Below are 12,762 nucleotides of genomic sequence, written 5' to 3'. Positions count from 1 at the left end.
CCCATCAAGAGCTGCTCTGTGCTTCAGGAAACACAATAGGGAAAGAAAATGAGCAGCTACTGAATCCCTCATTCAGAAGGTGGCTGGATTCAACTCAGAGCTGTGCAGACAGTGCTGTCAGTGTAGCACTACAACAGTACCCTAATATTGTCCTTAATACCTTTGTTTTGGCCAATAGTAAAAAAAAAATTAGGAGTTAGAATAATTTTTGTGCTTCTGCAGTAGGGCCTTCCTGTTATCCAGTCATGTGAACAAGTTTTCATTCTAAATGATGAATTTGTATTTATTTGATCCAAATACAGGAAATTCTTATTGCACTTGAAATATTGGATGGGAATATATCAAATGCATAATTTACAGTGGCTTACAGAGTTTAAGTATGACTTTTAAATACATCTACTAACTAGAACTTCTGTATCAAGGCAAGAAACACCCATGTGGCATTGAAATTAATGATTCCTGATGGACATCCCTCTCCAAAAAATTAATTACCTTGTCACTGGATCCAGTTTTGCTTTCAGTCTCCACAATATTCTCTGCCACACAGCTCCATAATTCTTTACAAAGTGTGAAAAAGCATGAGTTTATTGATTTTATAATGCATTTTTGATTTGTTGATTGTTTCGCTGGTTGGCCATATTTCTTTTAGAAGTAGTGGGACACTGAGTGAAGGACCAGAGCTATTTGGACTATTTAGTATGAAAAGAGATCACCAGTTAATATACAGCATTCCCCTATTTTGCCTGTTTCCTAATTTTTATTTACCTTTCACACCCCTGCTGAGCATTAGACATATTCAGAAAATTATCTGAAGAAAGAAAAATTACTGAGAGGTCCCTTCCCAAGTGTTAATACTTATGTAACTCTAAGTAAAATTTTCTTAAGATTTGCATTAATTACACCTAGAAAGAGTCATGAACAGACTCAGTTCTACACTAATCTTATACCTCAGCCTACTCAAAGGCACTTTTGTCCACTGGATGCCAGTGTTGTTACACAGAAACGCAACTAAGCCCATGTTTTCCTAAAGATAGAGTACTTGAATGAATTCAATATTGGAAACGTAATTATTTTCTGAGCAGCTACTGGAGGATTCAATGGCATATTAATTTAAAAATCATTTTAGACTTCAGCTTTCAGATATTTGAATTCATCCAAGCTTTTTAAATATTTATAAATACTGTACATTTGTCACTAACTGCTTTTCCACAATACCTTAGATGTTGCTAATTATTATAGCAGGAATAGTAAGATGGGTAAAGTATTACTAATTAAGTACAGTAGGTGATTTGTAAGAGCCCAGGCTAAGTTTGTAGAGGAGGGGGCAAAGTGTATCACTGTAACTTAAAGTCACCAATAAACCTTTATACTTCTTGGTCTTTTTCAGTATAACTGTACAAGGCTTTTTTTAAAAGCATTGCAATGGTAATTGAAACAGTTATAAGGCTTTTAAGAAAACATGGGGTTTCAAAAACACCTTGTAAAAGGCCCTCACAGTTGACTGGACTCTGAATACAGAGTTATGTGTGCATATTTTCACAAGGTTTGTAATCACATATAGCAGAGTAAAGGAACAAACAGGAACAAGCTATGTGCTTCAGACCTAGCCCCACATAGTGACCAATTATCCTTTTAAGTAGATTAATTCTCTTTTGGAAAAAAATATCACATTACTCATTTTCTTTTGTTTGAAAGGCAGGAAAACAGAATTAAAGCAAAAATTAGATATTTGCTACCCATTTGAGAAGAGTAATAAAAATGAATTGTATTACATGTTGTATTCAATTTGGACTCAAGATTGTATGTTTAATTTTTCAAGACTTATTGTATTAGCAGTAGGTCAGTTTGGCGTTTCAGGCCCTCAAGCTGTTATTAGACTGTAAAAATCAGAATCTGTTACTTGCTGATGCATGCAGATGTAAGTACTGATTTTCTCATTGACAGAAAAATTTAAATTTAAGAACTCAAGTCAAAACTTGGTTTTGAAAATTGCACTTAGTAATACTTAACAGTTGTTGACCAGGAAACTATTTGCTACAGGTAACCACTAAATATATCTTTCCAAGTACCATGCTGAGTCATTAAATCCAATCACTCTCTCCATCTAGTTTGCAACTGTGTGCATGGAGTATGCAACAGTGGAATTACAGGAGATGGAAGATGCAATTGCTTGTCTGGATACCAAGGTCTCAGCTGTGATCAACGTAAGTAGTCTGTTTTCTATATAAGGTACATTCTACTGCTCTAATAGATTTTGAATTGGTAAGGACAGACAACCAAGCGTACAATATCACTCAAATCCTGCTTATGAGCTGCCATAACCATTATCACCCCTTCAATCACAATAGCAGTAGGATTTATGATCTGCAGATCAGGAGAATTTTCAGCCAGTAAACTGGAGGATAGAGTGTCTCCTGCCATAATATGCAGACACAGCTTAATCTGTCACCCTCTGTCCCTCAGCAATAGCTGAATGCAAGGCATTGCAGTGCCCTGCAAACTCAAGATGCACTACCTCGGGCGAGGATGGCAGAAGACTGCAATGCACATGTCTACCCAACTACCACGGAGATGGTACAAAATGTGAACGTGAGTAATTTTCATCTACACTAAGTTTTTTGGAAAAAGCAACATTAATATTTTAGTTCACATACTGAGTACACTTTTGAAACAAATATCATCATCATCATGACTTAACTGTTCTTCAGTGCATTTCCCAAAGCAATCTGAGATACACAAACCAGATTCCTTCTGGATAAAACTAAACACTAAAGTACACTCCAGAGGCACATCAGTCCAAAAATCAGACAAAAGCTAGTAATGCATAGTGCTTTGAAATGCATATTGTGGATACTAGGTCATCAGTGCTTACAAATCCACTCCTATCACATCACTTGCTAAAGTCTGACTTCAGTTTTCTTTCATAAAAATCAACAACATCAAGCAGGGGTCTGTACTGACTGACTGTCCATCATATGTTGGCTCAATTTTATCATTAAGCATAAACTCCATAGAAAAGCTCAGTTCAGCTTTCCTGTTTTCCATGAAACAAAGATAATAATCTCAGCTAGAATAAAAAATCTGCCATAAAGTTTTTCTCATAGGTTTGTCAACTTGCTGCTGAATACTCAACCGTATTGCAAGAACCCAGATTTTATTTCTTCTGCTTACAGTATATCTTGCAGCTTCAATTCCTCCTTCTAGACAAATTTCAGGCTGTATCTGAAGCTGAAAACATATTTAGTAAATGTTCACTTGGAAAACCAGAAGTCCTTCTTACTCTATCCAGGAATATTTACAGCATATAATTCAATCCTCTCAGTCTTGAATGCGTACCATCCTTTCTGAGCACTCTTGAATACCACCTAAGAGGAGGACTTCAGAAAGTGACTCCTCAGGGAATGCAAAGTCCTACTGACAGACAGCATAGACAAGCAACCAGCAGAGAAGGATGCTAGTATTCTTACCCCCCATGTTTTGTAGTGATGCAGTCCATGACAATATTGTTCCTCTGCCCAAGTACCTTCAAATACTGGGATCATCTGTGGCTTAAGTCAGTGTTACACATCTGACTAGCTGATAAACAGAGGACAAGCAGCTCTAGGACAATGAGGAATGTAACAGAGGACAGCAGTAGCTGCTTCAGACTCAGCTTGGAAGTGGTATTGTTCCTGGACAGTTTGAGGGTATGAATGTCTATGTATGTGATTTTACACTGGAGCAGAAGAGAAGTCTTGACAGAATGAAGCTGAGCATTGCCAATTCTCCCAGTCCCAGTTGAGGGGAGCAAAGAGGAGGAAAAGAGGAGAAGACAATGAGTATCACCACCTTTTTGTTCACTCAGGGCCTACCACCATCCAGCTTCAGTGTGTGCTGAACTGGACACAAAGATGTGTGAAGAAGCATTGCTGAATTATGAACAAGAACAAGTAATGCCGTTGCCTTTACAAAACTGGCTTCTGGAAATAGACAGTGAGCTTCTAGTCCAGTCCTGAATCTACAGCAATGTGGAAGACACAACTAAAGAACTTGCTGGCCAGTTTTCCATATAGCTGAATGGTTGACATTATATTGTTTAATTGCCGGAAAGAAAACAGTGAAGGCCTATTATATTGAGAAATAGTTTCCAACTGATCTAACACGCACTTAAAGCTTTTACTGACCTTGTATCACCTATCTGGACTCCTTTGGTTAAAATCCACCACAGAACAGGGAAATAGATGTGATATTTTAATAAGCACATTATCTGATTATATCTGTTCATAACTCAATTTGCCATGTTAAGAGATCACTTCTATACAAAAGCAACAACAGATGGTTGCTATGTTAGTATAAACACATTCCTCCTTTCTATCTTCATGCTGCCACAATACTTTGGACTGGGATGTTATGAGAAGTTGTCATGAGAAGTTTAGTCTACCCGGGCTTTGTTTGGCATGGGGACGTTCCAGTAAATCTTTGTATTCAGTTTTTAGAATGTGGGCCTTAATTCTTTTACCTTTTTTCTTTTTTTTCCCCTCAAGCTATCAATCCATGCTTTACAAAAGTCTGCGACCCTAATGCCAACTGCACTTACCTTGGACCTAATCATCACAAATGCACCTGTCAAGAAGGTTACAGAGGGGATGGTCAAGTCTGCTTGCCTATAGACCCTTGCCAAGTGCTACACGGGAATTGCCCTGCACAGTCTACCATTTGCATATATGACGGCCCAGGAAAGGTTGGTGTTGAACTGGTGCCCCAGATGTTTCCTGCATCAGCTGCCTAGCAACAAATAACGTTTCATCTCCAAAAAGGAGCCAGAAGTGTACAGGCACAGGTCTCAGGGAGGCCAAAGCCTATTCCTAGCTTAGGCGTAAGCTCTGTAGGTGGCCAGGAGGTATCTCCTTTCCCTCTGTATATAGAAGTTTGTGTCAGCCTCTGAAGGTGGGAATGAAAATAGCAGTCTTTTTTTGTAGAATGTTTTGGCTCAAATTTGTCTCACATAAGTGGAGGCACTGAAATGAATCTTCTCGCAGATACATTTTCTGTCTTGACTGCAAGGGACTTGTAGGATCAGTAGGGTCCTTACATAGGTACCATAGATAAACATATCTAAAGTTAGTGTAACTTGAGTCTTTGAGGACTACTGATGAAAGGCATCAATGTATAGGCTACACATTATTCATGCTGTCAGGAACTGGCTCAAATTTGTGTTGTACTTCTGCCACTGAAAAAAAGAAGACATCAGAAGGCCATGCTTGTTTTGCCTGTACACCCTATAGAGCAGAAAAAGGAGTCAGTCATCCAGAGCTGTCCTGACGCTCATAGGCAATCAACTTTTTTCACCCAAGTTACATGTGGCCAGTATGCTCAGGCTAGTATGTACTGCTGATATGTCTCACCAGTTAATAATATGCTTTGGCACTTCTTTTTGAGAGAGGGAAGTGGGAACAGAGGAAAAAAAGCCTAACCTATCAAAATCAACTTTAAATGTTCTCAGTCACAGAAGTGAATCTAAAGGCTTTATCTAAAGGAAAGTTATCTGGGAGTCACTAATTTTCTGGAGTGGATAAAGCCTTGAAGAAATTTGTATAAATATGATGGGCTTCATACTTGCATCTGAACACACAAGGTGATTAACTAAGGCTTTGATATTGACTGGTCTTTAATTCTTAGGAGCAGAAAGTATACTGAAATCTCTGCTTTGTGCATGTCTAATTTCTCTCTACCCTCTCCCATCTCTTTGATGCAGTCCCACTGTGAATGCAAGGAGCATTATACAAACTTTGTCCCTGGGAAAGGATGCAGCATGACAGACATCTGTGAAACGAACAACACATGCCACAAAAAAGCTAAATGCTCGATGGTTGCTCCGGGACAGATTACGTGAGTATTTCTTCCTATTAAAGCTTTCACTCAGCTTCTCCCTCCTCCTCATCATAAGCAGACTTAAAACAAATCCAGTGGATGAGCACTTTCCAAAGTTATTATTAATAGTTCTGTTATCAAGGACAAAGGACAACATTTAGTGGCGTAAGGATCAACAAAATAGCACATCAGTCCAATAGATAATGCACCATTTTTTAAAAAGGATCAAGACCTGTTTTCTGTTCCTCAGAACAAACAGCATGGTCTGGCTTACAGCTAAAGGCTCTTCCTCTTCAAAATCACAGTAAATGCCTCTTGGCAGAGGTCCCTGGCACATGCTATCCCTTCAGCTGTGCTTGGGCATTGCCTGGGAAAATGTTGTGTGGGCCAGAACCATGCCAGGCAGCATGCTAAAAATTAATCAGCATTAATTACCACAGGACAGTGCTGGAGCCCTGGCCATTTTTAGTGTACTAACCAGGGCATTTGTCCCCCATGCTGTTAAAGTAACACTCGCCTCAGCAGAATCCTCAAAGCACGTGAGAAATTGCACAACTTACAGCAGAATCTCTTTTTCTGTGCAGAAATTTATTTTGCAGATATTAGGAGGAAAGTCCATTTTAACACAAGACTTAACAGTGTTATATCAGTCCAAAAGCTCCAGAAGTGCTTTTAGAATGTAAAATTATTAGAATTAGAATGTAAAAGACAAGACAGATCATTAGCCATAAGCTGGCTAACGAATCATTTTATAGATTCACAGACAGAAAGTGCATCGAAGAGTATACTCATTGCCAGTTCTTGCCTCATCACCCAGCTTATTCTTATAGTGAAAAATTAAAATCAGCAGTGTGTAAGCTGTTGTGCATTTCCAACAAGTTTCATTTCTGGAACACAGTGTACTACACAAAATGCACTTTGCTGCCACAATCAGCACACCAGCAGCACCAGGTGTAAAAACCTCAAAGATAGAAGAATATTTCTATCTGAAACCAAGATCAAAATGCAGATTTTCTTGAGTTAAAGATTTTAAACAAAATTCCACAACAGATAAATCAGCTCATTTCTTTCCTAGTTTATTGCCAGTTTACTGCAGCAACTCAGTTGTTAACAGCTACGTGTTTACAATTCCAGAATGGGAAAACTAAAAATTTATGATGATAAGGAGAAAAAAAAAAAGAAAGAAACAATCCAAATGCCTTGCATGTCATTCATTTCATGACCTCTAACAGCAGACAAACAGACAAGCAAACAAAAAGAACACTGAAGGATTAATTTGTATCCCACATCCTATCTATTGAGCAAAAAAGTGAAACTGCCATGAATAGTTTCCAAATAAGGTGAATCCAATTATGAAAGAGAAATTATGAGGAATTAATGGGATGAGTTTCAACAAGGCCAAATGCCGGGTCCTGCACTTCGGCCACAACAACCCCAGGCGACGCTACAGGCTTGGGGCGGTGTGGCTGGAGGACTGCGTAGAGGAAATGGACCTGGGGGTATTGATTGATGCTCGGCTGAACATGAGCCGACAGTGTGCCCAAGTGGCCAAGAAGGCCAATGGCATCCTGGCTTGCATCAGAAACAGTGTTGCAAGCAGGAGCAGAGAAGTGATTGTTCCCCTATATTCAGCACTGGTGAGGCCGCACCTCAAGTACTGTGTCCAGTTTTGGGCCCCTCACTGCAAGAAAGATATTGAGGCCCTGGAACGTGTTCAAAGAAGGGCAACAAAGCTGGTGAGGGGTCTGGAACACAGGCCATATGAGGAGAGGCTGAAGGAGCTGGGAATGTTCAGCCTGGAGAAGAGGAGGCTCAGGGGAGACCTCATTGCTCTCTATAACTTCCTGAAGGGAGGTTGTAGTGAGCTGGGGGTCGGCCTCTTCTCTGGTGTCATTAGTGATAGGACCAGGGGGAATGGTTTCAAGCTACGGCAGGGGAGATTCAGGCTGGACATGAGGAAGTATTACTTTTCAGAAAGGGTGGTCAGGCACTGGAATGGACTGCCCAGGGAGGTGGTGGAATCACCGACCCTGGGGGTGTTCAAGGAAAGACTGGATGTTGTGTTGAGGGACATGGTTTAGTAGGAGCTATTGGGAATAGGTGAACGGTTGGACTGGGTGATCTTTTAGGTCTTTTCCAACCTTGGTGGTTCTATGATTCTATGAAACTTTGCAAAGAAAATAATTGATTGGTAAGTGTGGGCACAGTACATTGTCTCTGATACACATGACACCGTTTTTGTTGCGGCCCCAGATTTTAAATGCATTTGGGATTTGAGGCTAGGCATGGGCCTTATTTGGATTTCCTTTTTTCTGTTTATTTTTGGTTTGTTTGTTTTTGCTTGTTTGCTTGTTTGTTTTTTGTTGTTGTTGTTGTTGTTGTTGTTTTTATTTCTTCTAAAACAGAGTTCTAACAAAGTCCACAAACGTGTTTTTTCCTTTCCACTTTTTTTTTTTTTTTTTTCCATTAAAGTCTCAGTTGCACTGTTAGCTTCCTACATATAATTACTTCTGCTTTCCCTAGAATCAAATGATCTGTACAGGAATAAATCTCGTACACAAAGATGTAGAAAAGACAAACATCTATGGTTTGTGAACATAACACAGCAACCCAATGGAAAATCAAGGCTGTCTACTTCTGTTCTCAAATAGATCTTTTCTGAGTGAGTGCTGACACTTTCTACAGCACTGCTTCAGCAAGCAATTACACACAGCCTCGCCCAGAAGCTGTGAAGTCTTGGCTGGTGCAGAATTACACTGCTTGTGAGACCGTAACATCTCTGCTTTTCATGCAGAACTGGCTTTCCCTCAGCCAGCTTCCATTATTTTCTATACTAATACCATTCTTATTTTACCTCTGACTCTGCTTTCAATGAGAAATTAGTAGCTTCATAAAGTAAAATTTTATATAGAAAGTTGAGTTTCCCTTGTTTAGAAAAGTTACAATTCTGCTTCCTGTCCTAGTTAGACTGGGGAATTGTCACATCAGCTCTTTTCCTATACTGTCCATGCATTGTATCTTGAGAATATCAAACAGGTTAAAGTACACAGTGTATTCAATGCAAAACATAATCATATGAAGCATCAGTTGCAAACCAGATTCTCCAGACAAACAAGATAAAACTCATCTAGTCAGTCACATATATTTACAATGCTTTTAGGCTACTATTTTTACGAAGGTCTGGAAGGAACCAAAGCTTGAACCTCTTGGCCAAAATGCCATCTAAAGTCCTCTGAATCTAAATGCAACCCTACTGCAGGAACTGTGGGAATTTTAGAATGAGATCACTATAATCAAGAATATACCTGTGGTAAAGGCCATTTCTGTCCAGACGTAAGATACCTAGCTAGTAAATAGGACCTGGAATCGGGTTGATATTACTGTGGGGTACAATTAAAAACGATTAGGTCATGATTTATATAAAGAAGTTCTTCCTGTTGCGTAGGTTAATGTTCCTGCTTTAATTATGCCTTTAGGAAAAAAAGTCTAGAAAGGTGAATCATTATTGATAGGGCTTGTATGAATACTGAACAAGCTAGAGACGTGATTAGGAAAGGCGCTATTAAAAGCCAGTGTTTGGCAGCACATAACATAGTTGTTTAGCCTCCTAAATATAGTTAGAATATCTTTCTGTGTGTGCTACACGTTGACAAGTGCCTGCTTTAATTTTAGTACTGAAGATGAGTAGATCACAGAGCTGACACCTCCAACCAGTCCCATAGGCACAGCACTTCTGAAGAGTGCAACAGAAATTGATGAGATAGGCATAAAACTGTAGGTGTTGAGACAGATACAAGATCAATGCACAAGCAAGCCTGAGTTGCTTGTTGAAAATCAAAAGCATTTGTACCCATCATCACTTAAGAACAAGCACATTTCAACCACGTTGACAATCAGCAACTTTTTCCCCACCTCTCTTGTGACACAGAGACTTTCATGATCTTAAAATCCAATTTCCATGACACTTTCCCACCACTCATGAGACGGAAAATGTCAAGTTAACATTTGGGGTTTTTCTTCCATTAATTTCCTTTAGATTTTGCCTTGGCTGAAACACATTACCTTATACACAGAGCACGTCCAGACAGCAACGCTGCTGAGGTCATCTCAAGGCAGTGCTGATAATTCTTATGGGTGCTGATGCTGCCCCAGAAGTCTGTTGTATAACACTGACACCTCCCAGAGACTCCAAGGGACACCAGAATTTTTAGGTGACATGATCTTGCCAGTGCAAAGACAGCAGCAGCATGAAGTATACATCTGAAAAAGCGTGAGATTTCATGCTACTTCTTTATTCAGAAGAATGAGAAGGCTGAAACACCAGTTTTGTTGCCCAAAATGTCTGTGTCACTCAAAAGGCAGTTTAACAAACACAGCCACTTCACTTTATTGAGAGAACTGATAACCTGGTCTGCCTTTTCTACCAGAGGGGCACAAACATTTATCAAAAGGATCAATGAACTGCTTTAGCATCCCCTTTATGTGTAATTACTATTATCCTGTTGAGCCCGACATAGTGGCTGGAGGCTTTACATGACCTCTTTGCTACTGTGAGGGTGGCAGCCCACAGTCATAACCTTCCCTTGTCTGTGGGCAGGGGGACTGAGTAGACTTCTAGACTCTTGTAACCAGCATGTCCAGAAACCCCAGAGGGTCCTCTACACAGCCAAGGGTGCCACACAGCCAAACCCCAATCATAGTGGCCCTGCAAGGTGAACACCACAAACATACTGCTACTTTCTGGTCCACTGACAAAAGACTATCCTAACTGGAAAGTGGCCACCATGCTTCTACACACATCTACAAGCATAATACACTGAGATCACCAGCCAAAATTGTTTAATCACGAAGGGTTTAAGAGTATCTTTGTGGCAAAGGGATACTGTTTCACATTCATTATGCTTCCTAGATGAGGCTTATTAAAATCCATAGAAGAGGCTACAAGAATAAGAGGAGTTTACAGCTGGCAAGTGATGAAATAACAAATTAATATAGTTATCCAACAAATGACACATACAGCATCCTATCACCAAATGGTACCTTACTTTTGCTGAAGCAAAGCTGTGACACTAAAATGGTTGTTCCTAAGTATGCCCTTCAGAGAAGTAAACATGCTTAGCATGCTTAGCTAGAGCCCCACTGACTCCACAGTGCATCAACACACAGCTGAAATGGCAATCCCTTCCCAGGTGTACGTGCCAGAGGGGCTCTGTGGGGAATGGATTTGTTTGCTATGGAAACATCATGGAGCGCCTCCAAGACCTGAACACAGAAGCAGGAGGACGGTGGCAAGGCAAGCTAACATCTGCCCTAGCACTCATGGGTAAGTGACCACATGCACCAGTCATCTCCTCTTGGGTTATTTTGCTTGTATTCATCAAAAAACCATGATCCATGATCCCTCAAAATGAGTGTTTGAAGCTCAGTGCATTTTGTATTTTCCAGCATAAATTTGACATGCTCCATTGTCCTTGTCTTAGGAAAGTATTTTATTATCATACTAAGGCATGGGAGAAGCTTCTGCAGCCACTCATTAACACTTTTAGGTACATGACTTTAGGAACTAACCCGTGTTATCACACACTATGTAATAATGAATTTACATTCATCATACTGTAAGACCCAAAGCCACCAAGGCTGTTGTCATGCATGTCATCAAATTGTACATATCATATGATAACATATCAGATAAAGACAGTGACAGTCAATAGATGGGGGGAAAAAATCTATTTAAGTTAGATTGTAAGCATACACTCGAGGTCCAAATGCAGATCCAAGTACTTCCTGCAATTGAATTTGTTATTTAGGACAAATACAATCCTATAATCAGATGAGCTGCAAAACCCTGGTATGTATGATGTTTGGAAGTATGCCAGGGGAGTAAGAGGAGGAAACGGACCAGAAAGCAGTAAGCAGGAAGGATGATGGCAGTGGAAAAAAACTGCTGGTAGCAAGACTAACGTTTTGGAAATCAGGACAGACAACTGCTGTGCATCTGTGCACAAATTCTGTTTTCTTGGGAAATGAAAAGCAAATTATTTGTGAACTCTCAAATAGAAGGGTAAAAAGTATTGAAGAAAAAAGAAAGGATTCTTTTATTTGGCTGAGTCATTCACCTCGCCAAAAATTTTTGTATCTGTTCATAATTGTGTCATAATATAAAAAATCCTTGTGAAGAGAACATAACTGTATTCACTATCTTCTGCTGCAATGTCAAAAATATGAGACCTGAGCAAATACTGCTAGAATAAAGATGGATCTTTGAAATAGAGTAAAAATCCTACAAAGCTGGTCAAGGGCAAAACCTGGCAATTGCCTTCATATTCAGCACTTGAAAACAGAAATTGACTGCCTCAGCACTGAGAGCTAGGTTGCATTTTTTTCTGTACTTCACCATTTGTGTCAGAAAAGTGCCTGGCATTCTGGATGTCACCATTTTTCAACAACAGCAATCCAAATGTTATGTTCTTTGGTTAAATTTTGAACTTGAATATGCCATATGATTTACAAACCAGCAGCTAAAGACATGTTAAGCACATGGGTTATTTTGCAGTACATTCTCTCCACATTAATGTCTTTCAAAATCTAAGAATATACAGCAGAACAGTCCACGTTGTGTTGCAAGACAGAGTAATAATTTCAAGATATATCCTCTATTACACCATACCCATAATGTCTATGAAGATATTGTTCACTTCTAATTTTAATCCTCTGGAAAAGGATCCCATTATTAGAAATATGTAATGGCTTCAGCTACAGACTCAGTAGGCTCATCAGACTGTCTTGGAAATGGAAATACCATCTGGATAGCAAACAAATTCTAATTAATACTCAGTGCATCAGCTTTTATTACTAGCTATGTGTTTGCAGTTGTTTGCATTCCCAGCAGGTTGTCAGCAGCAGATCCCTCAC

At 39.6% G+C, this 12,762-nt stretch overlaps 1 protein-coding gene across 1 annotated transcript in view; it reads left to right on the top strand.

Moving 5' to 3' along the window:
- Positions 1-12,762, top strand: part of STAB2 (stabilin 2) — a 78,639-nt gene that overhangs the window by 10,485 nt on the left and 55,392 nt on the right. The window contains exons 6-10 of the mRNA XM_042890149.1: positions 2,109-2,204; positions 2,464-2,589; positions 4,524-4,720; positions 5,735-5,868; positions 11,040-11,173. Coding sequence (XP_042746083.1) covers positions 2,109-2,204; positions 2,464-2,589; positions 4,524-4,720; positions 5,735-5,868; positions 11,040-11,173 — 687 coding nt within the window. The remainder of the gene's footprint in view (positions 1-2,108; positions 2,205-2,463; positions 2,590-4,523; positions 4,721-5,734; positions 5,869-11,039; positions 11,174-12,762) is intronic.

Source organism: Lagopus leucura, unplaced genomic scaffold (genome assembly GCF_019238085.1).
Source record: "Lagopus leucura isolate 7727_CA_CO unplaced genomic scaffold, USGS_WTPT01 Super-Scaffold_100159, whole genome shotgun sequence".
NCBI classification, from domain to species: domain Eukaryota; kingdom Metazoa; phylum Chordata; class Aves; order Galliformes; family Phasianidae; genus Lagopus; species Lagopus leucura.
This window is presented reverse-complemented; position numbering and strand designations above follow the sequence as displayed.